We start from the raw sequence: 27,299 nt of genomic DNA, 5'->3' as shown, positions 1-27,299 counted from the left end.
ACAGAAGGAAAACGTGGGGACTTCTCTGATAAATTCACTCCTTGGCCTGCGGCAGTGAGTCTCTGCCTCAGTTTCCCTATGTCTAACAAGACGCTAATGATGCCTACTTCAAAGATACTTTGTGAGGATTAATTAATGCCTGCAAAGGCCTTTGAAGATGAAGAAGCAGGATTTGAAATATGGAAAGTTTCCATGCCCCAGGTAAATGTTCTGTGTGCTGACTTGAGTTCAGCTTTTTCCAAATCTCTCGAGCTCCTCCAAATATTTTGAGGGGCTTACTTCAGCTGGGCCCTGGTAGTGGATGCTTTTGGGAGACATCGAGTCTTGTAGCTATACATGTAAAATTTAGTTGCTTGGAGGTTCCGTGAGGAAAGAAAGATGATATCCCTTGGCCTCAGCAATATGTACAGGCCAGAAGAATACAGGCGGCGGGTTTATCCTGAAAAAGGTGCAGCATTTTCTAATTATTTTTCCCCAGGGCAAGCTTCTGCCCTTTCCAATGTTTGATAAAACAGTCCGCTGATGAGCCCCGTGTGAAATGATTTAAGGTAATTGCAGCACTGTGTTCTTGAGCCGACAGGTAGCCCGAAACAGATGGGAGGAGCAATGCTGTCTTTACTTTCCATGGAAGTTGAATACTTGTGGTATTTTAAAAATAAGATGTTAATTACTTGAAAAACGTGTCAGTTCTGTATGCTATGTGTGATCAGGTGTGCGAGGGGGGGAAAAAAGAGTTTTCGGATTGTTCTGTGTCTTCTCCAGGGTGGTGTTTCCTCTTCTCCTTCTTCCATTTTGCCAGTGACGTAGTGATTGCATGTTTTGTAAGCACTGGGCTAGCTTAAGATGCTTTAATGAAGTGTTAGTGAATTAGGGGATAACGCCGTCTGGACTTTTTCACCGGAGAGGAATTTGGAGAAGATGTTGGAGCACTGTCAGTATTTCAGAGCTTCAGGATGTGGTACTGCAGCAAAACAGATATGTTGGCAGCCTGGATAGAGGCAGGATTTGGGCCTCCATCCGCATCCACAGGACTTGCGGCAGGGTTTTTGCTTGTCAGTTTGAACCGTCTTGGACACAACAGTAGGTAAGAATTTGACATTAATGGTAAGAACAAACTGTGAAGCCTTAAGTTTTCTGCATAAGGATGCTAACTTTTCTGTTTTAATTCAGGTTTCCATGGAGATGCAGCAGACCTTGTAGAAATAGGTAAAAAGCTCTAGCAAAAGACTCGAGTGCACAAATCCCTTGGGTATGAGGAGGTGTAAGCCAGGTCAGCCAGAGTGCTTCCAGCAGGACCGTGAAGGTTTAAGTGGCTCCTTTCCCCCAGTTAAAAAGAAATGAACCAGGAGGTTAGGCTGGTTTTTTAACTGCTTGGATTATAAAAGATTTGCCAATGCTGCATTTGAGGCTGGAGTGGGCTGTGAGGCAGGGTGCGAAGTGTGGTGCAAGTAGGATGCCTGAGAATTTTCTTTTCTTCTGGAAGCATCATCCTGCAAACCTACGACAGACCAGGCAGCAGGATCCGCCTGATTAAAAACCCTCCCTGTCAGCAGATGGCTAGATAAAATTACAGCTTTGGAGGAAATGTTGTATTCTTGCTCGTAAGCACGTTGTGACGTCTTTGTGAGGCCAAGCAGCGTGTGGGCTTCTGACAGTGGGAAGCGCTCCTTGCGGCTCAGAGGTGCGGCTTCCTCGGCAGGCTTCGAGACTCGTCCTGGCACAATGAGTCAATGGCTTTGAACACGTTTCCTCATTTAGTGCTAGGTTGAGCTGCATCTGGCACTGCTGTAGCTGCACTTACCTATAAAAATAGAAGGGCATAATTTGCTCGAAATGTTGGACGTGGGAGTAAAGGCAGCAAAACGTCCTCGGATTTGGAAGAAATTCTTGAGAAGTCAGCTCTTTCAGGAAGACTAGAAATTGGTGGTGACAAATACTGGGTCTGATGCAACATTTCCCCATTTTGTGACCTTTTTATGCACAAGGATCCTCAGTGGGGTATTTGTGAGACTTTTCTGTTCCCTTTCACGACTTCATTAATGCAATGTACGTTTTTGAAACTGAAGGAGAGTTCAGAAAGTCTAAACAGGGAAAGGTGGCTGCAACCTGCCAGCTCGGGGTGTTTTTAAGTTCTCAGGAGAACAGGTTCACAGATGCAGCTGATTCTATTATGACAAACACGTCGTACTTGACCAAGCCTTGTATTACTGCTTGTATTATTGGTCACCAGACGGAACTTTCAGAAGTTAACTTTTCTAGTTTATGCCCAAGAACGTGGGGAAATAGATGTGGAACAGGAGGACTTTATAAATCTGCCACAGGTAAGGGATTAACGTAATAGGAAGAATGAAAAGATACTTTTTTTTTTTTTAAGGCATTTACATCTCAGTGTTGGGAATCATAATGCAGGAAGAAGATGCTGCCATGTGCTGGATTTGGGGAATAAGCAGGATTACTCAATAAGGGAGCCTTTTGAAGGGGTATTCAACTGATGGTGCTAAGACATAAATAAATGAGGATGGTTTTGATTAAAGAACAGGAGAGCTACCGAACTAGTAAGCTGAAACCGTGTTTGCAGCACCATTTACAACTAGACTGCCCATGAGCAAACTTGTCTGTGAGCGGTTTGGCTGAGGAAAGCTGTGCTGGGCTGTTGTGTCCCTGAACTCTGTAATAAGGAGCGTGTGACTGCGTGTGCAGATAACTGGCTTCGCATATGGCCAACTGCACAAGTGCATGGAATTCTGATAATGTATTGCCAAAATTGCAGATATTTCCATAGCATGGGATTGCTAGCAGCCTGCATTTATCCTAATTACTTTTCCTTTGGGATGCCTGCCTGCCTTTCGCATGAGACAATTTCCTGCTGTCTTAGGTTGGCTGTGCTGAATTAGAAAAGCAGGGGTCCGAAAGGTAAAGGAGCCAAAGGTAGATACACGAATACGAGGTGGCTTATCTGGGGGAGTTGACGAGATCAAGCATTGTGTATCCTCTCAGAAATTTTGCCAGCTTGTGGAAAGAAAACCCCTGGATATGGGAAGGGGATAGCAGAGATGAAGCAATACCTGTTTCCGACTTGTGTTTTTTCTGCTGCCTTGACCATAGAAGATCTCTGCTGACTGTTCACCTGACCGGCGATGACTTGGTTTGTTATCTCGCAAGCTCATGGTCTGGGGTGTGAATTCTTACCCAGAGTTTGCTCAAAATAGACTGGGCTATTTAGGGAGTTCCCTCACCATACTTTCCCTTGTGCTTGGTTCTCAAACCCTCACTCCTTCTGGTGGCTTAACCTCTGATAACATCCAAACAAACAGTTTCTTGGTTGAGTTACGAAGTAACTTTCTTATAGCTACTGCTTTGTATTTTCCCCTACTGTCTCCTCCCCAAACAAAGGTTTTCAGCTGAAGCTGGAAGTGGGGTACTGCTCTTGATAATCTGAATCCCTCCGGTAAGTGCTCCCTCTGTCTGGATGGAGCTTTCCTCACCACACTCGGGGAGCTCCATGCACCCAGTAGTAGTCTCTGTGATGAGGCTGTGGATCTTGCCTCGGGCAACGACACCAGACCAGTTACAGCGGTTAAGTTCTTCAGTCTTCATCTCTTTATAAAATGACAGCGTTGTGGAAGAGAAGCTGATGTATGTTAGGTTTTGAAACAGGGAGAGGGAAGGAGGGCTTAAGTTTTAAGAATTAGGGAATCTGTGTACATCGAGGGGGAAGGGAATATCTTATTTTCCTTTCTGTTTTATGATGATTGATGAATGGATGACCTGAGCTTTGGAGCGGTGGTAAGTCTTTGGGAACCTTTGGTTTGAATTTCTTGCAAGTATCAGGACTTGGATTCCCTCGTTGTCATATTACGATGCAGAAGGCAAAATCTTCTGAGCAGGTCAGGAAGTGCCGTGCTTGTCTTCATCTTGTGCTGCTTTTTCTTCTGCTTACACTGACACACGTGGGAAGATAAAAATACCAGTCGCTCTCGGTCTTCAGTTGCTGTGGGTATTGCTTTGTGCCAGCCCTGTTCTGCAGACATACACCAAGGCAATTGCCAGATGTTCCAAGTTGTATTTTTATTCCCTTGTTGGCATTGTGGCTGTGTGTTCCCGAGGAGGAAAACCCTGCATCTCTAAACAGTCAGTTAAAAGTGTTCTCTATTTTTTTTCATGTATATATTTTTTATTTCAACAGGTGCTCTTTCTTCTGAGTGAGTTTGAGCGTGGCCTGGCAACAAATGCAGGTGGCTGGGGTGGGGTGGGAGGGGAAGGGAACTCCCTGAGCCGCAGTAGCTTCTCACTCCCACTGGGAGGCAATTATTTTATTTAAGATTTGAATCTGGTATCCTTGCTTAGGGTGTAATGCAAATGACTGGGTGCACATTAGAAGTGTCGTGTAGCAGAAGAGATGGGAGCTATACGCATCCTCTTCCTAATTCTGGATCTTAGCTGCTTTTTGCAGCTGACTGCATTAGATACTCCTTGGTATTACTCTAACATGTGTATGAATGGGCATGGCCTGTTCAGCTCTACCATCCCACGGTCCCCTTTAGTCCAGCAAAGAGCTTCTTTATGAGGCTTAGGAAGCAGGATGACCCTGAGAGCCTGTGGGATGGGGGCGGATGCTGCTGCTGCATTGTGCCAAGGGAGAGTAATACCCAGGGATGTTCCTGCAAAGATGATGTTACTTGCCTAAAAGAAATGGAAAACTCATATATCTCCAGTTTCTGCGTGTTTTCTTCTCCCCCTACTCTTGTTTTAAGTTTAGATTTAACCAAACTGTGGAGATTTTTGTCGTACATTTGGTGTATGATGTATTCTCGATCACCTGTCGTCTTTTGGAAAGAAGAAATGTTGTTGCCTTCTTTGGTGTGCATTGCATCTCTGCCAGAGCTGTTGGCGTGTAGGATTGTAGAAACAAATGATCTCCTTTGTTAGTTTTCTGTTCATGGCTGTAGTGTGGTGTGGTGGGGAAACTGAAATGCCAGAAACAAGTTTGTTGCAGCGCTTCTGTGTAACAAGGTGGCTAGGGTAGAATTGCCTCAAAGGTGAGCTACAACTCCTGGACGTTCAGACGTGTGGTGAGCCTGAGAGCATCCTTACCCTTCACCAACAAAAATTTCTGTTCTGTCCTATGGAGAGCTGGGGAAAAAACGGCAGACTTGGTTAAAGAAATGAGAACTGGTCAGTGCTTGTAATGAAAATTCAGCTGCCTGGATTTCACCTCTTTGCACTTACTTTCGTTGGAATCAAGAGATCAATTTTCTTTTTCCAACCCTTTTTTTCCTCAGCCCATACACTGAAACATTCACAAGTGTTGGCTCATTTGACACTTCTTCAAATATTTACTTTTGCACGTCATGTTTCTGACTTGCTAGGGGCTTACCTGCTATCCAGGCTCACTACCATCATTTGAAATGTAGGTATCTAAACTTTTTTCTTGAGTCAGTCCATGTTTTTTAAACAAAATTATAGGCAGGAAAATGATCTATATGAAAGTTGTAAAAGTTGCCATCTGTATTTCTTGACAGACTAAAAGGTCTGTGTGCTGTGAAACAAGGGGAAAATGATGTAGAAAGCTTGTGGAAAATGTGGAATTATACCAGAATTCAGCTAAAGCAGTTGCATATTTTTGAGCAACAGTGTCTTGAAAAGTTTCTAAACAATACCAGATGCTTGGAAAGTGTATTTTATGTTGGCATTTTAAGCCCCTAACCCCCTCTAGATGTGGATGTTTTGATCTAATACACTGCTGGTGAATTGAGGTAGCAAAGATACTATTCTGAATCAGCTGGGCCTGCAGAAAATATGCTTTTGTAAATAACAGCAGCTTAATTCGTAGTAACTACTTAACACACCATACATGATTTGAAAAGATGAGGGTCTGAACAGGCTCCTGAAGGTGGATGTTGGATTTATCTGTTATTTGTTATCTTTTTTTACCATGAGAAGATTCATGACTGTTTAGAATAAAGAAGATTTCTGTTTGGCTGGGCTGCTATCCTTTACGTGTGGCTGTACAACTTCTGGGGAAGGAAATAGTTCTGGTCACGTCTTGCCTAGGATCCTACTTGCTGAGGGGATGAAGGGAGGCTGAGCATTCCGAAATGTCCAGCTGGCTTAGTGGTAAGGTGAACAGATGAGAAGGCAGGGTAGCAGAGAAGAATATATTTTATTTTATTTTAAAAGCCAAAGCACCTGTTACTTTTGTATCCCAGTTTTTGTTAAATATCCTTTTGGACATGAAAATATGGGAGTGGAAGAAGTGTTTTTGATGCTAATCCTGTGCTTGCGCGCGACTTCTTGCCTCCTCCCTTTCTGTAAGTTCTCTAAACGTTTCCTCTCCCTTTCACAGCGGCAGTCGCTCTTCCAAAACCTTCAAACCAAAGAAGAATATTCCAGAGGGTTCTCACCAGTACGAGCTGCTCAAACATGCCGAGGCCACGCTTGGAAGTGGTAACCTCCGGATGGCTGTTATGCTTCCAGAGGGTGAAGACTTAAATGAATGGGTTGCAGTTAACAGTAAGTCAGCTAACAGTTTTTTTGTGAGGGGGTGTTAAATGTGGGCTGACACTTGTGGGAAAACAACTGTGTGCTCCTTTCTAGTGGGGTGGGCTCCTTTGTCGTACATGCACCACTCTGCGCTGTGCTGAAGTGGGGAGAGGTGAATGTCATATCATTTAGTGCTGGTGTATGCAGAATGGCTCACTGAGACAAAACTCCTTAAGCTCCCCGTGCCAAAAATATGTTCCTGTTAACAAAATAATTCTTATTCTGAGTGGTTAAAATCTGAGCGCTTGATCGCAAACAAGTGCTGAGGTAGAAATGCCACTGCTGTTTTTAGAAAAGAGCCCGTCAGTGCCATCTTAATATGTTTAAGCTAGCTCTTTTGCAGCTAGGGTGGTTACTCAACAGTATAGGCAAGCCTCTGCATGCGAAGCGTAGTACCTTAATTTAGGTAAGTGTGAGGACCAGGTCTAAAGGATATTAAGATGTGAGTCACATGTCGCTTGTCTTTCCTTTTGCCCATTACAAACCCAGAGATAATCTTTGCAATGTTCCTAAAGTTAGTCCTTTCCTTTTGTTTCTACCAAGTAGTGAGCCCTTGCTCTGGTAAGTCTCTGATTTTGTTTGTTTAACTTCTCTAAAGCTGTTTTTCCTAGCTCTCTTTTTTTATGCTAGACTAGGCCAAACAACGATGCCCAAATTCTGATTGCTTGACCATATTTCTTTCTCCCTCTCCTTGCAGCATGATTTGCTGCCTTCCTTCTACCCTTAGAGAATGGATTAACCCAAACTCTATCATGCTCTATAGCCGTGCAGGATTTTGGCTGCCACAGACTCTGTGCCTTGTCTCGGTATTTCCTTGTCTTTTGTGTCTTTGAATTGGCCTGCAAGTAGAGTACTGATTGTGCACTGCAGAGCAGTATAGATTACGCTTAGGATAAATGTCTTCTAATTGCTTATTTTCAGTACTTCTATTTCTTTTTGCTCTTTGACATATTTGGGATGTGAACTGTCATACTGACACCATTCTTTATACAAGTTTGTTCATGCTGCATTGCAAAACTGTCTAGAAAAAGAGCCAGCCCGTTCTTACGAGTAAGCATTACTAACAGTGCTTGATATATTGCTTGCATCCTTCCCTTTTGGTGGTTCCCCCACTCCATGTCTCCTCTTTTTTTCAGCTCCCAAATGATATAACCACTAAATTAGCTGGCTGGCAAAACACAGTGAAACGTTTGACAAGACTGGCTCGTGGTAACAGCTGCATTTTGTAACGAAATGGTCTTTTTTCATGCCTCCTTGCAGCAAAGTGAGGTTTTAGTGTTTTTTTTGTTGTTGTTGTTTGTTTTTTAAAAGTGAGAAGCTCATTAGATGCTCCCTTGATTTACAACATCTGTCTACCACACCTCGTACCAGTTAATGGTAGCTGTGAGCCTCTTCTATTGATCAAAAAACTTAACAAGTAAATGATGTAAATGACTTAATGTCATTGGTTTTGCCCTTCATAACAGTAAGAGCAGAGGAAGAATGTGCTCTGCTCTGCCAGTTCTTGCTTGACTCTTAGCCTTGCTGGTGTCTTATGGTAATGAGTTGACTTGTAAATTGACATGTAAATTTTTGAAGTATATTTTCAAAATAAAAAATGAAAAGGTGAGAAGTGTGTGATGAGTTTATTTTCAGTTTTATGTACAGTTTTTGATGAGTTCACAAGTCCAATTCATCCTTATCTTTGTAGTAATAAAAACTTACACCAGACAATGTGTGCTTCAAGTAGAAAAGCATGCGCGAAAAGTAACCTAAACCCTTAAAACTTAACCATGAGTAAAAAGAGGAAATGAAAATGTGCAAAGGCACTGTATTGCTTTATAGATGTTGGAAAGGAGGATCTTGCATTTTTCTTGTTTGTCAGGCGCTGCTGGCTGTGGTGGCTGGGTGGTGTGTCTCATGGCCTTCTGAGACTTGCAAGTGTGGGATTCACAATAATCAGTCATCTTGTCGAAGTCTGTGTGGGTTTTTTGAACATGCTTGCCTCGAAGCAAACACTGGGCTGTGGTTTCTACTGGGAGCAGGGAATGGAAACTTAATTAGCTGTTCTTGTGTACACTTATGAAACAAGGGCTGCATATACCCACTTCTTGCTGCCTTTGCAGTGTTAAATACCTCTCCCCTGCCCACCGAAACAAGCTTTGCAGCCCTTCTTGTCCTCTCTAACTTTATCAACCCTTCCCAAAGTTGTCTTGCCATTTTCTGCTGGTGCTTTGTAAGGGAGAAAAACGTTTTTTGTTGCTGGAGATGAACTGCGCTAGGTGCATGCCATACCAGTTTTTATCTGCTTCCCTTTTTAGATACCTGGGAAGTTGTGTGACACAGCTGTAGCTTGGATCTTGCGTCTGCTGAGCAGTAGCTGTAATTTGCTGCCAGGATGTGCATGTAATCTTTGTTTATACTCCTGAATATTCAGTGAGGATAGTTACAGTATTTAACCCTCCTATTCCCGTAGCCATCAGTTACTTTAATAGTATACTATATTTCCTATTGCTTACATTGAGGATGTCAACCTCCATTGCATTACAGTGTAATTGTAATTCTCTCTAGACTTAAGCAAAGAGCACCAATTTGGTCTGGCTACAAAGTAATGCACTGACTTTTCTTTGGCATAGCAGCAGGCTGAGAGGAGCATGTTGTTGTTGGTCATTCCACAGGGTCCTGCAGATTGGTTGTATGAGTGTTCACTGTTGGAACTGATGACTCTAAAAAGGTCAATTTTGAAGCGAAGACACACACATTTGTTTAACTACTGCAGAGGCCGGTTTCAGAAAAACAATCCCATTTGTTCAGAATGAAGAGCTTTGTCACCTCAGCACTAAATTGGATAGCGCATGTCTATTTAATGATATAAGCGGTTTTAGCTGAGTATTCCTGAAATCCGTCTCAATAAAGGAACGGTCTGTCACTGATGCCTTGAGTTGTGGGTATCACGCAGGTAACACTTAAATAAAGTAAGTCTTACGTGGTGCTGATCTCAGACAGACTACGTACTGGTTTCTCGTGAGGACTAGCCTCGCATGATGACGAAATTTGAGCTGTAAAAGCTCCTGTTGTCAGAGATGGGAGGCCTGATGCTCCTAGCAGGAGAAATGGTAGAGTGTGGACTGGGCACTGGGACATTAAGTCTATTTTTACTTTGTATATGGCTGAATTGCTGAATTTCATGCACGCATATGATGAAAACATGGGATAGATGAGTAAGGACACCAAAGCTACTCCCACAAGTCTTAAGTTCTTGTATGCTTGTATTGCTCGGGTTCATCCAGAAGCACAAGTTACAGTAGTTGTTGCTGGATAAGGAAGGTAGGAGTATTGAGTAAAATGTTACACTGGAACCATGTTATGCTCTTAGTGGTAAGAATTTAACCCTGCCTAATTGAAATTTTGCTTCCTGCTGCTTAATATAAGTCCCCTTTCAATTGTAACCCATGTTATCCATTGTCTGAAAGTTACTTTGAAAAGATAAACTTACATATTGATACCTTGGGAATGTGCTGCGCTCCCCAGTAGATGCAAGGGGGACTAGGCATTGAAAGTGGATTTTATAAATTGATCACAGTGACCATGGTTGCTAAAAACTGAACCTGCTCTTAGGTTATTGAAGAAGAGCCTTGCTTTCAAAGAGTTCTAAGTGCTTGAGCATCCATTTAAAGTAGTTAGGGCAATGGGAATAGCTAGATATGTTAACTTTGGGTCTTTTATTTATTTCAGTGATTCAGCAGTAAACTGTTTAAAAAGAATGTCTAAGAACATTTATCGCAAACTTGCAACCAAACTTAAGGAATAACTCCCCAAAAGAAATATCCAAGGATAGTTTGTAAAAGAGGAAACATATTGGACAAAATATTAACTGGTGGTGATTAATTAATAATCAAAGGAACAGAAGTCACTTGACTGTATGCCTTGTCTAACTCCCACCTCCCTTCCCATTTATTGTTTGAACACAGCATAAATATTCTTTGGAAAGATAGTCTTTTGGATGCAAAGCTTGGGGGACCTCAGCTAATATCTAACAGTTCTCTCTGCTTTGAAAGTTTACACTGGAATTATTTTTTTTTTTTTTACAGCCTTGCCAGTAGAATTTGGGGTTCTAATGAAATGCACCAAACATTTAGAAAAATAAATAACAGCTTTCTTTTACCTTTTTTTTTTTTTTCAAATTAAAGTTTTGCTACAGTGAATGGTTATGTAGTTCTTGCTAGAGGGCAGTCTAGAAAGTTGTTGGTTGCATTCTGCATCTTCTTTATAACATATCTTAAAAAGCAATAACAATGAGGTTTTATCATGAAAAATATTCCAGGTCCCTCACTAGCAGCGTGCATTTTAGTTTAGACTGTAGGAAGCTTGTGTTGCAGTTAAACTGCAGAGTGATAATGGATGGTTTAAATGCTTTACAGCCGTCGACTTTTTCAACCAGATCAATATGCTTTATGGAACCATCACGGACTTCTGCACGGAGGAGAGTTGCCCAGTGATGTCTGCTGGCCCAAAGTAAGATTATTTTTACTCATTGCTGCGTGTGTACATAAATTTTTGAGATGCTTTTGCGTTTGAAAGAGACTAACTCACCTGAGTGCCAAAGAAAAGATAACCTCTGTGGGTGGAAGGGGTGTCTTCTTTTGTTACCTGTGGGGGAAAAAGCCATGGCCCTTTGTAAGGGAGTGGGGAATGGAAAGGTACTCTCTATTTTTTTATTTTTATTTAGTCTGGGAGGTAGCCTGACTATCAAAACTGTTTTCTCTTTTTTTGTTCTGAAATGTTAATGAGGACTTTTAAAATGAAGACTGGAAGCTTTTATCTGTCAGCATTCGATTAAGATTTAGCAAAATCTTTCTTTTAGGTGTTTGACTAGGTACTGCAGAAAGAAACTTGGCTGTAGGTTTGAGTACTCTGAGTTAGAATCCCCTACGCTGTCACTCAGTTAAGTTTCACTTCCTTGATTGTTGCTTACGCTTTTGTACGGCTACCCAATGTGATGTTTGTGCTTGCTCTCTCTCCGTCTGCTTCATGTCCTCCAAAAAGGAAAATAACTGCATTTCTGAGCAAGTGGAGAGGGAAGGCACTGCTTCCTTTTTACCTTAAAATCTTAAATAAACAGCAAAGGAAACCGATCCTCTCTTCCACTTTTTCCTCCTCTCTAATGACATTTGTTGTTAATGTCTGAAGCCAGTAACTGCCAGCCAGTGAGGTGGGGAGCCTAGGTCGAGCAAAGTGGTGCTGCTGGGAGGGAGAGCTGGTGAGGCGGGAGGGTACGAGCTCTGCAAGGCGAAAGCAGCCAGACTGACTGAGAAGAGGGTTGGTGCTACGTTGTTAAACTAACAATGGATGCTGCTGAATGCCAAAACCAGCGTGGGCAGGCAGACCTGCTGCTGCAAAGCGGGGAAGGGGGGTGAAAATACAAAAGAAATAAAGTTTACTATTATACAAAAGATCTTTGGAATAGGCTTGTGCAATAACTTAGCCCATTGTCTGCTTTGTGCTTTGGCATGCAGAACAGGCCCTTGGTTATTAAATAAGAGCATGAAAATATTTGTTTGCTTTGTTTGTCTGAATGACAAGCGGTTACTTGGGGACGGAGGTTAATTATTAAAGGCTTAGCTTTCTGGTTGCCAGTCTAAACAATTTATTTCTTTCCAAAGACACTGATAACCATTGACGGAAATTGATGTAGTACTCAAGCAGTTATGAAGCAGGGTAGGAGAGAGTCGCTAGAGGCCAAGAAAAGCATTCTGCCAACTTTTTAATTAGGTGACCTTGTCCCTAGGATTTGCACAGCATTCCCCGAACTCTGCAGGCCCCACCTGTGCTCAGGGATGGGGTTTGTGAAAGAGGGTCAGAAATGTGCCTGTGTCTGAGGGGCCAGGGCCAGGCAGGCACAGGAACAGGTGATTTGTTTGGCTGGCGGTGACTGGCAGCAGAGCATGTATTGTGGTTCTGGTTTGAGTGAGCGTGGCCTTTCTTTAAGTTAAAGGTGACCTGCAAAATATTTTTAGGGAAGTACTGGTAGAAAACCTATTAGAGCAACAGCTCTGATATTTACAGTTGTTGTTTTTTCTTATCTCTGTTTCCTGTTATCTTCTGGCTCAAGCTGTACTAGTTGAGGAGGCATTGAGTCTTACGAGCTCTTTCGTGCTTCTAGGGTGAAGGTTGCTGTCTGCTTACAAGCATGGCTGAGCCGCCACCGTTACTGCATACTCCTCTCTTTCAGATAAAAGAGTGTGAGTTAGCTGAAACAATTTGTATAAGGTCATTTGAAACAGGTTAGGCAGCAGTAGCATGAGTAGCTGGGGAGAACTAAAACCAGCAAGCACGCCGTGGCTTTACAGTCTGATTTCCTTTTATTTATTAATTTTCTGTGCAAGTTAAGTCATGTAAGTTACTTGCAAGCTAGTATAATTACATCCACACTTGGGGTTTTCTCTTTATTTTAATAACTCAGAGTTTGGAGTGCGTTGGTATTGTACAGACACAGGCCTACATGTTCCCAGTGGAAAAACATTTATGGCCCCTGTATTAAAAAAGGGTTGTAAGCTGCTGGTGCATACATAGGTAGCTGTTTGGAACTCATAGTGGCTCAGTCACAATTTTTGTAGCACAACTGACAAGTCTGAAGCAGACGATGGAAAAACAGGCAGCTCACCTGGGTTTGTGTGTGGGCTTTGTGTATTTATTTTTGATGTTGGGGTGGTTTCCTCCTCTCAAGGGCTACCTTCAGTGATAAGCAAATGCCTGGGGCTGGGTAGGTACCGCCTGGGTCGTCTGGTTTTTCTTGGTAGTGATCTTGACCAGGAAGCCTTGGCTGAGGCAAGTCAATTTTTGGGACCCACCAAAGCTTCCTGGTCTGAATGGGTGGGAGTTGGGGAGCTGAACGCTGCTTTTAGGTTAGGAATGATAAAATCCAACTGAAATCCAGTTTGGCCATTCTGTTAACATGAGGCATGTGTGCTGTGAGATCACTTACATTTATTTTAGACTTGTCTTTGCTGGAAGGATTGCTGAATTAGTCTAACAGGGCATTAGTACCTTGAGTTAGTTAAGGATTGGCATAAACATCAAGAACAGATCTCTTTCCTGCTGCACAGCTCATTGTCTAATAATTTGAGAAAATTATCTGATTTCTTCCAAAATATATGCTTTCTCATAGTAATATTCCATTCTTTTCATGTCTGCAAAGACAAGCCATTTTTTACCCAAACAAACCCTAGCTGATTTTCACTTCCTTACTGTTCATGTATCAGTTTAGTCATCGTCAATGCAACAGGCATGATAACACATTAAGAACCTGCGTAAAAGTAATATGTTTATTGACCAGTATGGGATGAGGGGAGTTTTCTTTATTTTCCTCTGTGGTTTTACAACCATGCCTTAAATAAGAACACAAAGGAAGGACGTGTCTGCTGCATTTTTCAAAACTGGATGTCTGAACTGAGGTTCTCAAATCCATATTTAGGCATTTGAGTGAGTGAACTAAGCTCACTGTTAGTGGTGGTGAGACCCTTTTGATTTTCATGAGGCTTCAGGTCCACAGTGCTTCTAAGTTTAGATGTCAAATATGAGTAGCGTGACACTCGGAAGTGGACAGCCTCCCATAAATCCCACACTGGTGTAATACACTGTAGCTGAATGTTCATGTGCTATCTTCCATCCAGTGTGTCCATAGCAGTAAATAAAGAAATAACCAGTTAATCACGTCCTTGAAATACCCTGCATCTCTCAGCAATGTCGGTCCTTTTGCCTTGTTTTGGCACTCCATTTTGCACCTGTATTCCTTGATGACTGAGACACAAAACAGAATATGGCACTTTCCAGCTCTCTGATTTAATAGAATTTTACTGAGATTTAGAAACGATAGGTCCAAATATATGTCCCAGAGTCTTTTAAAAGACGTTACTGAACCACGGTATCTTATTGCTCTTGGAAAAGGTAACAACTTTAATTTTACTTTAAACCTTTTTTTCTCCAAGCCAAGTACTTTTAATTGGCTGATAGAGAAGCTGGTTCTATAAATGTTTATAGTTAGACATGTGTGAGAAGCACAATTGGGTTATCTATTTATAGATGGCAAATAACTTGCATTTATTAGTATTAGAAAAATTTCTCACAGTCATTAGGGTTTCCTAGGTTTTCCCCTGCACTTGCTAATGTGAACTCTGTATTTCTTGCTCTATCATACGTTGTTGTCCATAAAACCTATACTCTATTGTAAAAAATTCTTTAAATTTATTTCCCCTACAGGAGCCCCTTATCACAATAAAATCAGCTTGTATCTATCATCAGAGCTGTAGGTGTTCGCTCAAAAACTTGAGTTAGGGAGTTAATGTGTCTTTTTTTTTTTTACCTCTCGTATCCTGTAGCTGTTGAAATAATTCCATAATGTGTGGATTTTTTTTTGGTTGATTTTGGTTTTATGTTTAAGAATTCTTTTTTTTTTCCTCTTTTGCTAAAATTCTTGATTTTTTGGGGTTTTTTTTGGTGATGTTTTTAAGGTTGTCAGAAGAATTCATTTTCCCCTCCCTTGCTGACCCCAAGCCCTTTGACAGTGTAGGGACAACCATGAACATTACATACCAACTGTGTGGAGCCTGGGGAGTTTGACTTCATTTTTGTCAAGGCACATCTTTTATGTTTCTTAAGAGCTGTGTTATTTAAAGGTAATTCTACGGCGCTCCTTTCTCTAAAAAATGCAGAACTAATGCATAGTCTTGGGAGGAGGAGCTGTCTTGGGGATATATGCTATTTGGATGAGATTTAGCATGTAATTTAGATTTTTTCTTCTTATTCTATTTGCCTCTAGATTGAATCTGGCACCTTAGCTAAGAGCTGGCATTTGTCCTATGTTAATACCACTTAAATCTCAGTGTTTGGGTAATACTGGGTGGTGAGGAATACCGATTTTGTTCATGCTAGAAATACTGTGGTCTATTCACTGCATATGGAATTTCCTTGTGTATTTTGAGAGATGATTTCAAAATGCTTTCAGACCTTCTAATTTCTTACCATTCTAAAAATAGTGTCCTTTTATAGCATTGTTAGCTGCACACTCGGAATCACTCATAAAATTTGTTTGTTGTGAAAATGTTCCTCCGGTTACTGTTCTGACAAAAGTAAACATGTTAAACAGAATTTGAAGCCAAATGGATCAGATACGGTTAAGCCTTGTGTGAAATGATGTGTATGATCTTTAAAATAGAAAACTTTCCCAAATGTCCTCACAATATTAATTGCAGATAGCAAGAGAAAGTTCAGATGGTGCTGTTTGCAGCCCAAACAGTGTGGTATGCTACCGCTGTACTGAAAACCTAACAGCTGAGCATGTTTTCCTCCATGAAAAGAAGAAACATTAGCTGTTAATAACATCTCTTCAAATTCTTCTCAAGAGAACTGGGATAGAACTTGTAGATGTGGTGGGTATGTTTCCTGTAAAAGCACGAGTGAGCTGACAGTACTACCCTTGTGGTTGTTTTTTAATAAGAGGAGTGGTTGGTGCAGCTAGTCTGAGCCATTATTCATTCATTTCTTTGGGAGGATTTCAGAGCTGCAGAGCTCAGCAGTCGTCTTCATTTCTGGCTGGGTAGCAGGCTTGCCCCGCAGATAGCCACTCTGCAGCAATGCTCTTTGGCCGCTTGGCTGAGCAAGGCTGGACGATCTAAAACAGACGTGGGGAATTATGCTGCTTTTAGATCTAAGAGATGGCTACGCGTGGCTGTGCTGATGAGGGGAAAAGAAAAAACAAAAACAAAAAAAACCTGCTCAGATGTTAACAGATTGGCAGGGAATACTGAGGTATATGCATTTGTACTCAGCAAGAAACAGAAAGGAACACTGTGGTTCACTTGAAAGCTGGTATTGTCAGACTCCCAGGGTTAAACACAGGTTGTTTTTGTGTTGTCATCTTTTTTTTTCTTTCTCTCTCTCTTTCTTTTTTCCAGCTATATGTTCCCATGGTAAGCTGTTTTCTCTTCTGTCTGGGCTTGTGTGCAATGTGCACCCCAAGCCAGCCAAAAAAATCTGTTCTAATTTCATGAGGACTTATTTCTGGTTGTGCATGCAAATGGATGCTGTTTAATACAGCTTTCCATGGTTTTATAATTGCTCAGGTTAAAGTGGCAACTGTGAAATGAATGAAGCTGCAATCTACTCCTTATGTGCCATGTAAAAGATGTCAATGCCATTAGCCCTATGAATAGAAAAGGATGAAAAGAGTGCATGTTTTATTGCTCTATAGTGACATCAGGGCTTTGTTGAAGGTGTGATGTCACCTTATTTACAGATAGAAAAACTAAGGTAAAAGACTGCAGCTATCCAGTGAGTCAGTGGTAGAGCTGGAAACTGAGACTTTGTGCATCTTGGGCTAGTTCTGGGTGCTGCATGGTAATACTAGACCATCCGATACGAACATAAAGATGACTATTTAATCTAGAAGCTTTCTTCTAACTGTTGGATGAAATGCACTTTGCACCAGCTTCTGGTTTTTTAGTAGTATTCCTTGGCATTAACTTACCTCTGAATCTTTTCCATGCCTTTAATCCAATCATAATTTGGGATCTCTGGCAAGAACCAATGTAGTTCGGTCTTCAGTTCTGCAAAACCTTTAAGTCTGTTTTCAGGTGGAAAGAAATTCAAAAAATATTTGGGGTGGCTTTGGCAGCTAATATAGCTGTTGAGCAGTGTCACTTGCTTTGCGGCTCTCTGCAGGCAGAGGTGAAGAACCAACAGCTACCAGGGCCGACTGCATGAAGCACCCTTTGAAATCAGTTGGCTGCGCTCACTTTTTTGAGCCCTGAAGCTTAGCTTTTTCTCGGGAGAATATAATGTAAATTTTTGATGTTTCATATCAACAGCTCGTAATTTATTTTGTTTACTATGGGGAGGTTCGGTACCGAGCAGTTGCAGATGATGTTGGGAGCATTTGGACCCTTGTTTCAAGGAAGGGCTGTGGGAGGGTGTGGGAGTACAGGGAGTGGTGCAGGAAGAGCCACCTTCTAGGCCTTGTTATAAATGATTCACTTGTGTTAAGAAATGTCTTGCTGTCATCCCACCCCAGATACGAGTACCACTGGGCAGATGGGACAAACATAAAGAAGCCAATCAAGTGCTCCGCACCAAAGTACATAGATTACCTGATGACTTGGGTCCAGGATCAGCTGGATGATGAAACGCTATTTCCTTCTAAAATAGGTAATGTAAATAAAGTAAAATTGAACAATGTGTTTGGATTACAGTTGTACAGGAATATTCAAGTCTTGTAGCATTGTAAGGTCTCCTAAATGACTATCCTGGAGTAGGGCAACTCTAAAAGGTAACATTATATATAGAAAGACACTTGGATCTGTTAAGATAAACTTCATGTGGTAGTACATGAGCTCTGATCCATGTGTTAATATTTTTAGTAAATATCTAACAATTATGAATGCAGGAAGCTTTGTTTCTACTTAACTGTCTTTTTTGATCAAATCTGATTTTTTTTTTGTTTTTAGTTTTGAAAGGTGGGTTGTTTCCTTAAAAATATGTAGGAGGTTCTCTAAATCTTATAACCAATAAATTGGAGCAAACTAGCAGATTTTTGATAAAGGAAAGACACTAGGTCCTCATCAGGAACTTCTAGACCTTACTTCCAAGGAAGCTGAACTGCATCTTTCATCCTAATTGCATGATTTTTTTTCTTTTCAAATGAAGATGGAAGACATATTTTTAAGAGGGTTTCTTGCAGAAATGGAGGAGGAAAATAACGAACAACCACTGTTCCTGAAATGAAAAGGAGAAGAAAATCCTGCTGGAGGCACGGAGGACAATTTGTTCTAAAGCTCCAAACTGGCAGTTTTCCAATACACTACCACTCATAGGGCTATGAGCCATTGTAGAAAAAGGAAGGGAGATCTCTTAATTGCTTGTATTTTGTCCGTAGCTTCTGAGGCATTTGACACATTTTCAATAAGCCTATTCAGAGTTACAGGGCCACCTGTCAGAATCAAGTGGCATTTGTTTTTACTTATGTTAAGCAGATATGCAAAGAAGATTGGTTAGTTTGAGAAGAGTGACAAAAATCTAAATCTTCCCTGCTTGGTAGATGTGAACATAGTATCTTCACATACTGTGACACTTGTTTTAGTGTTTCAGGGTAGAGTTCAGAGCTGGGGTAGAAGTCTTGTTACTAAAAGGAGTGATATTAAATACTTACAGCTTATATTAAAGCGGTGCTTAAAAGACTACGTCAGAAATGGATCTTTTTTTCACTTCAGCATATACTTTTTAAGATTGTAAGTATGAATGAAAATAAGTGAAGATTTATTTTTTAATAGGATATATTTTTGAAATGCAGTGATGCCAAAAGGGACTTAAAGCCACAGTGGATAAGCAATTAAATATGAACTTTGCATGTGATGCAGTAGCCGATGAAGGAAATGTGATGTATATATAAGCAGGACAAGCTGAAGTGAAGTGTGGAAATTTTATTTCTAGAATTTTAAAGCGTTATTAAAATCATGATTGGCCACCAGCATCCAGCTTTGGCCACTGGCCGCCTGACAGGACTTCACAAGCTGGAAGGACTGCAAAAGAACTAAGGTGTCTGGGAAATCTGTTATGTGATGAGAAGCTAGACAAGTTTCATCTACTTAGATGGTCAATAATTGTGCGTTGTTTTTTTTTTAAACTTGTGTTGGCTAAATAGATTATTGCTCCCAGTGGCTGGTTGCAATTTCCTAACCAATATTAATAGAACTTGTACACTGACAGAGATTGGCTGTTGAAACTGATTTTACATGTCCTGCGTCATTTTCACTGCAAAGAGTGAAAGGAGCATGTGTCAGTTCCTCAGCAGGCAGGTAAGAAAGCAGTAGCCCCAGGCAAAGGGATGATGATGAGCTAGATGGAAACTGAATCTCTTCACAGAGCACGAGACAGCTGGGAGAGAGCATCTTTTCTTACTTCACTGTAGCCAAACGAACAGTAAAATGTGATTGATATTGAAGGGGATTTCAGCTACCAACACAAATGTATCTGGTGTGTTCAGCATAGAAATGTAGTTGAATTTGTCTTGGGGTGAATTTGTAAGCCACTGAACTACTGGAGGGAGAGAAACCTCCCCTGCGGTCTTCTAATGAGCTTGTCCTTGTGCGTTGGTCTAAGTGCATTGTGTGATTTACAGACAGAATTGCTGAGTGAAATGAATCACAGAATCACAGAATCGTCTAGGTTGGAAGAGACCTCCAAGATTACCCAGTCCAATCTCTTACCTAATACTAACAAGTCCTCCACTAAACCATATCACTAAGCTCCACATCTAAACGTCTCTTAAAGACCTCCAGGGATGGTGACTCAACCACTTCCCTGGGCAGCCCATTCCAGTGCCTAACAACCCTTTCAGTAAAGAAGTTCTTCCTAATATCCAACCTAAACCTCCCCTGGCACAACTTTAGCCCATTCCCCCTCATCTTGTCACCAGGCACGTGGGAGAATAGACCAACCCGCACCTCGCTACAGCCTCCTTTAAGGTACCTATAGAGAGCCATAAGGTCTCCCCTGAGCCTCCTCTTCTCCAGGCTGAAATGAAGCAGCCCTTCTTGTGAAGGAAGCAGTTGGGTGCAAGAGATAAGGTTGGGTTATTGTGGGTTTTAACATAAATGAGCATGGCATGGGTGTTTAAAAATAAGCCATCCATTTTCTTATTTGTAGGTGTACCGTTCCCAAAGAATTTCATGTCAGTGGCAAAGACGATTTTAAAGCGTCTCTTCAGAGTTTACGCTCACATTTATCACCAGCACTTTGATCCAGTTATCCAGCTACAGGAAGAGGCACATCTTAACACTTCTTTCAAGCACTTTATATTTTTTGTTCAGGTAAGTGTGGCAGGAACGTTACAGTTATGATTACTATCTTGAAAAGTACTGTATCAAAGCAACACCCATTCAGTTTCATAACAGCGGGTATGTTTGTGGATGAGTCAACACTTCCAAGGCTCTAAGAGTATCTCTCATGGTATTTGTATGTATATTTACTGCTAGAAATATTCAAGGAATTGAAACATTTTCAGTGAGGTATTCATTTGCTACCAAATTGAATAGAAAGAACTGTTTCCTAGCAAAAAAAAATTAAATAGAATAGTAACTTCTTACGAAAGAAAGAGGAAGGACAGTCTCTGAAACTATTGATTAAAGATTACAAAGAGAGTGTTTGCTACAAGACTACATTTTTCTCCCTTCCCAGCCCAACAAAGGGCATCTTCTTGGCATGTTTCCTCCCCTTAAATGGGGAAAAAATCTTTAGGCTGTTAACTTTACTGTTTAGGTAATGGCAGACAGGCAGAAAACAATGTAGTGGCTACGCCTGGACTGGAAGAGCCTACTACCAAATGACTTCTATCGGAATAAGACTTCTTACTTGAGCTGCACAGATATAACACTGTTTGTCTTTCCCCTCATCCCTGTTACAGGAATTCAACCTTATTGATAGAAGAGAGCTTGCACCACTTCAAGAACTGATTGAAAAACTCACCTCTAAGGACAGATAAAAGGAAGAGAATTTTTTCGAAGTCACTTGTTTCTTTAAGCGAGCGTGTGGTATATGTTTTTTGTTCATTTGTTTTTTAAAAACAAAACCCTGCGCTGTTATTCCTGACAGCCAAGTTCTACTCTCTGTGCTTTTATTAGGGGAAATCTTTTGTCTGTTAGTGACATGCAGTAAATAGCCTTTTTTTTTTTTGATAGTTGTTATTCATTGTGGAATTTTAGCAGGTGCTGACTGTTTGTAAAGGAAACATGCTTGGTTGGGGGATTGACTCTGCTGGTGGATGGGTTCTTTATTGTGTCAATGGTAGCCCATTCTCATGAAGTCCCTTAAAGACTTCCTTACATTCTCTAAGTGCCTTGGCAAACTCGCTTCTGAGGTGCAAAGCACATACAATACTCAACATTGCTGGAAACAGAAAATACGAACTAACACCCAAGACACTTACTGATACTTGTTTTAGAAAAAAAAAATATATATACTTACACTAAAAAAGCCATAACTTACTTAAATCGATGATCTCCAGCTTTTAATACGAATATTTGTCTTATTTTTTTAGAGATTAATATAGGATTTTTCAAAAGTAGCTATTTCTTATAATGAGAAGTGATATGAACCTCTAGTCGCCAAATCAAAATGATGAAGGAGGTGTCAAAATTACAGAGAACTTGTGGTTAGCAAATACTTACACGTCTGTTGCACTGTTTTTTGCTTTTTGTGGTTACTTTTTTGTAACAGGTGAGTACAATACCAAGTTGGGTAGGGCACTTCTGTTAAGTTTCCTAGCATTTGCCAAGTGAACCGTCAGTTTGCACAAATACAGTTAGGGAAGATAGTTAATAGCAAAACTACACTGGAGTAATACTAAGAAAATCCTACCTTTAAAAATAACTAATGAGATGGTGTTTGTAAGTTAGGAATAAAAAGCCCAGCTCCATGGAGGAGTTCTGATGGCCAGTGTTTTCTGTAATAGGGAACATAGCTTGAAGGGAAGATAATTTTGTGAACCGTTTAGGATTTACATTAGCACAACAGTGTTCTCCCCCATTTAAAATTGCTGCCCATCTCCAAAGAACTACAGAAGTTGGGAAAAGTAATGGGAACATACTGGTGATTTTTAGTGGTTTGTAATTTGGTAAGTGCATCTGTTGTTTCTGAGAAAACCTAACTGAAATGTGTCCTTCCCCCACCTGTGTTAGTCTCTCTGCCTCTCTAGCTTTCTCTTGACTCAAACCAGACATGAGAATCACCTGTGACAAGTTAACTTCTGGGGCTGTTGCAGACAATGGCTTGGAAATCTCTGATGCAACTTTATCAGTTGGGTTTCCCATTGCAGAAGCCCATATGACTCTCTTCTCTGGTTCATTTATGGGTCATGTCAATGCTGCTGCATTTGGGCTTCAAATAAATATGCATTAGGGTCTGCAATGTGCTATCCCATGATATCACTAGTTGCCAGATCTAATACAATAGGTGGTTAAGGTTGGCAGACTTTGCTAGGTTGTGACTTTCCTAAAACACCATTTTTAGATCTGAGTAATGTGTATGTATCAACTGACCCACGTATACTACATTGACTCTCAAACCTCAGAAATTTACAGGTAAAGTCATGACAGAAAAGTTGAGCTTTTGTTTTGGGCACCTCTGCTTGACTGAAAGCGTTGAGTAAAGGAGAAAATGCTGTGCAGCAGCCTGCAAAATATCTAAGTGGCCATTAGTATAGACAGCTAAGAAGTATTTAAGCACAATAACAAATATATGTTCATTTTGGAGACAAGAATCATTGATTTTGAGTTAAAATACTGTACTTCAAAATCATCAGAAACTTATTTTAAGAGCAATGTTGTTCCTCAATGGAGTTAAATTACCTAGTCATCATGAAAAGCAGTTTAAACTTTTGTTACTTCTGTCTCTTTTTTTCTTACCAGACTGGAGAACAGTTGAGAAGACCTAGTACTGAACAAGAAAAATGGCCTTGTGTGCTTTTTTTCACAGCTTTTCATTTAGAAATGGAAACTGTTCTTCTTGTAGAGTAGTAAAGAGTAGTCATGCAGTAGTGTTCATAGTGAATTTAGGTTTGGTTACGGTAAAGTTAGATACAGAGACTGCTTGCAAAACACCTGGAGTTTAGCATAGGTAATTCAGACAGCCTTGGCTTCAGTAGAAGCTTTGCTAAAGTTCAAAAAAACATAGAATACATTTTGTCTCCTTTGCAGGTCAAGGTCAATGTCCAGTAGAAGCTGCTTATAAGTTAAGGACAAGGGAAAATTTCAGTTACTCTGTTTCAGCTTGTGTCTACACAGAATGAAGACATTTTCCTAATATGTAACTATCAAGGGAAAGGGCTTCTTTACTGTGATTTTTGTTAACTTGAGAATTGGGATTGGATTAGATTGATCCCAGTCCACGCTGGAAAGATGAAGTAGGTCAAGCTGATGATGCAAAGAGAGCTTTCCCTCAAATGTTTTGACAGACTCCTAGCTTAAAAACGATAGACTAGGGTCATACCATTTTGCAGCCAGTCACAATATTGACTCTCCCCTGTGTGTACGTGCACATGGGAGGAAAAGAGGAGAGGTACCCCATTTGTTCTCTCTTCAGTGAGTTGGAGGTCAGAAAAAAATGTGCAAGGTAAAAGAAAACTGAAGGCAAGAGTACATAAGAGACACAAGCACAATTTCCTTCCCTTTGTCAAGACACCTATGACTGCAGTATTCACCCCAATGCTTTTGTCAGTCTTCCTGTTCAGAAGACATACATGGTCTGACAGGCATCCCCATGAAATTTTGTTGGCCCGTGGAAGAGTCAGTCAGTGGTGTAACATCTAAATCCTGCTGTCAGGGGTTGAGTAATGTGCTAGTAAGAAAGGAGCTCCCATAGGCAGAACATCCCATGTGTTGGATTGGGCAAGTACCATCCTTTTTAATAGTTGCAAAAACAGTTCTCCTCCCATGCACTACCTTTTATTTTATTTTATTATTTTATTTTATTTTATTTTATTTTATTTTATTTTATTTTATTTTATTTTATTTTATTTTATTTTATTTTATTTTATTTTATTTTATTTTATTTTATTTTATTTTATTTTATTTTATTTTATTTTATTTTTTGTGCTGTATGGTACATTCAGCAAGGTACCTGGGAATCAGTCCTTGTAGGGACTGTGCATGATTCATGATGTCTTTGCAGCTGCAGAATTGTTTTGAACTGAGTAGCATGCCTGACATCTGATCTGGATGTGACTCTGAGCCTAGTTAGGCTGCTGCTAGCTCTGGGTGGAGGTTTGGAGGGCTCTTTTAGTTCAGGACTAAACAATGCAGAAGACTAGCATCTTTGCAGAGCTATGGGGGTGGAGAGCACCCACGTGACTATGCAAAAGCAGCTTAGCTCCTGAATTCGAAGTGCAGTATTTTAAATGGACTTCAGTCATGCAGGAAGCTCAATTTAGAACAGGATCTTGCACACACAGCCTTCTATGCATACTTCTATCCAATAAGTGTTTAATGACTGAAACTTCTAAGCTTGAGGGAGATAGGCGTTCAGCTACAGAGGCGTGAAGAGTGCTGCGGATGCAGTTTAAAATTAAAAATCCTATAAACTTGCCAATGAAAACTGCTTTACTGAGTTGAGTCACTACAGCTCAATAGGCTGCACGTATATATTCACCGTGCTGATAAAGCTTACTGGAGCCTTTCAACTAGTGCTAGAGTTTGTGTTATCACATTGCAACAAGACGTGACAGTGGCACAAGTCTGCACCAAGGGGAGATACCCTCTATTAGATTTAAAGGTTTTTTGTTGGTTTGGTGGCATATACAAGAAAGAAGTTAAAGAGAAGAATACTTAGAAGTGAGGATTTGCTGTGACTGGTAACCATTGCAGTTGCTCTCCTCATTTTTCGCAAACTTGCACTCTGAAATTTTTTTTTTCCTTTTTTTTGAACACCCAGTTCTAGAAATTCAGAGGCATTCACTGCAGTTCAGCAAATCAGAATTTGGATGTATTACTTAAAATATTATTCTTATGGAGATAGTGTATTTTTTTGCATTTAGGATCTGGCAGTAGAAAACACTTCTACAGAATAGTTTCTAGGCATGTAATAAAAGCTTGGAGATCTTGATTTGCCTGACAACTGTATGAACACATTGTTTAATTATACAACACTTGAAAATAACATTAAAGATAAGCATGCAGTGTTTGGGATTCAATATCCCTATGCTGTTTATATTTGCAGCTTTTAATTATTTTTTCCTTTTTTGCTTCAAAAAGATGTGGGACCAGAAATTCATGTGTGTTTACACTTGTGAAGTAAGGGCACATCAAAATGCTACACAAAAGTTGTCATGTTTTACAAGCCAAATCTGGGTAGAGTGAATATGTTTATAAAATAGTGCATTGGTTGGGGGGTGGCAACCCCCTAAATAAAACCCAGAGAAATGAACCCTGAACAAATGTGCTGCTTTAGGCCTGTGTTACAAACAGTCTCTGTTACGTGTCATGAGATCTTTGAAACAAAACCTTTCTGCTTTGTGGCTATTGGGAGCAGAAGGTGCCGATGGGGCTAAATCAGGCTGGGTGCCGCCAGTGGTTGCTGAGGCCTTCCAGTCTACTGATGTCCTTAAATTCTGCTGTTTGGGGTGTTCTTCAGCTACCAGCATATTTGAACATGTCAGTGATGTGGGTGGTAACTTCAGGAGGTCATCTACCTCAAGCCGGGATGGGACAAACTGTTAGTTAAGCACGTTTGGCCACCTTTGCCAGTGTTGACACTGTTGAGATGGTGTTGGGTATGTTATGCTTGCAGTCTTTCAAATTCAAGTCAGGGATACAAGTTAATTGTGCAAATAGAAAAGAAAAATGCCACATTCTGCTGTTGCAGGTAGCTGAATGGTAGGTGAGGGGAGAAAACAGGTTTCAAGGGGCTGACGGCCCGTCTGCAAGCATCAAGTTTCTTTTACTGCTTACTATGCAATGTAGAGCTTTGAACTTTAGCTTTTACTTCAAGCTGCAGAGGAGCACTGTCCTTCTTCAGTATTTAGGAACTGAACACTCTCCCAGTCTCCCTGACACTCACTTAACAGGTAAAGGATACCTATTTGCTGCTATGGACTTTACGTACCTTTCAGATTGTTCCTTTCTGCTTCTTGTCCCCCTTTCTCTTGAACCACAAGACACAGTTTTATTATAAACATATCCTTTTTGGGTAGTTTTCCTTTTTCTTACCAGCCTTTCCCCCCTTCCTACCTGCCAGAGTGCTATATTACTGTATATAAAACACCCCCTTTTAGTTGGACTATTTAAAGAGGTGCAGCATGAATACAGATTCCTTGCTTTTTTTTCACTAAAAGATTCACCGTTACTCTGAATCTTATTTCCTTCACTGCTAGTTTCAGTTGGTTTTTCCCAAACTGCACTAAAACCACTAGTAGTTTTATGAATGTCTGTTGTCTTTTCCTGGATATCTTATCTTATAAGATGAGGCTAATATCGGTCATTTTAAGTGTTAAACCTTTCTACTTTCATGCTTTTCTTACAATTTCCTTTTACCAGGTTAAGATTGCAGTCTAGGTAAATACCAGATTACGTTTTTGTTTTAGAAACAAATTCCCTGAATTGTTCATAGAATATTGTATTTTTAGGGGAAATTAATTTTTATAGCCACTAAACTATACTCATTATTTTTGTACGTTTGCAACTTCTGACATTTTTCAGAGATGTCGCAGAGGGAACTCTTATTTACATTGCTGTTTTATTACTTCCGTGTGCTGTAGTCATGTTGCTTCATACCACAGAAGCACATACCTTGCTGGGCAATGGGAGAAAAGAATGCAGTAGGAGTGAACGAGGTTTCAATATAAGGTCATTTCTGAAGGCAAAATATATATATATATTACAGAAGCAACACTAACCTTTCCTCCTCTTAAAATCTTAATAACATATGGGAGAAAATATGGTGTAAAATGCAAGACGAGAACCCTTACTGTAAGCTAACTGTGCCAATATTGCTTCAGTTTGTAGTCACCGATTGTTCCTTAGTTTTAAATGACAGCTTTTGATTTACAAAAAGAAAAAAAAAAAGTTGAATGTCTGAAAATTTGCAACATGTTTATTTGAGAGTTGTAAATAATGTATACAGATCGTTGTCTGTGATGGGACAAAATATTTAAATTCTAGGGTTTTTTTTTTTTTTTTCAACAAGGAGCTGAAGGCTGTTTATAAGAGGAAAATAAATAGCTTATGTTTGACCAC

The 27,299-nt window shown here is 40.4% G+C and overlaps 1 protein-coding gene across 3 annotated transcripts in view; it reads left to right on the top strand.

Moving 5' to 3' along the window:
- MOB1B (MOB kinase activator 1B) overlaps positions 1-27,293 on the top strand; it is a 42,395-nt gene extending 15,102 nt beyond the window's left edge. For all 3 annotated transcript variants that reach the window (XM_080589260.1, XM_080589261.1, XM_080589262.1), the window contains exons 2-6: positions 6,347-6,513; positions 10,944-11,037; positions 17,591-17,724; positions 20,221-20,384; positions 20,978-27,293. In XM_080589260.1, the coding sequence (XP_080445386.1) occupies positions 6,347-6,513; positions 10,944-11,037; positions 17,591-17,724; positions 20,221-20,384; positions 20,978-21,055 (637 nt within the window). In that variant the 3' untranslated portion in view covers positions 21,056-27,293. The remainder of the gene's footprint in view (positions 1-6,346; positions 6,514-10,943; positions 11,038-17,590; positions 17,725-20,220; positions 20,385-20,977) is intronic.
- Positions 27,294-27,299: the final 6 nt, after the last annotated feature.

This window comes from Anser brachyrhynchus (genome assembly GCF_964034855.1).
Source record: "Anser brachyrhynchus genome assembly, chromosome: 4".
Taxonomy (NCBI): domain Eukaryota; kingdom Metazoa; phylum Chordata; class Aves; order Anseriformes; family Anatidae; genus Anser; species Anser brachyrhynchus.
This window is presented reverse-complemented; position numbering and strand designations above follow the sequence as displayed.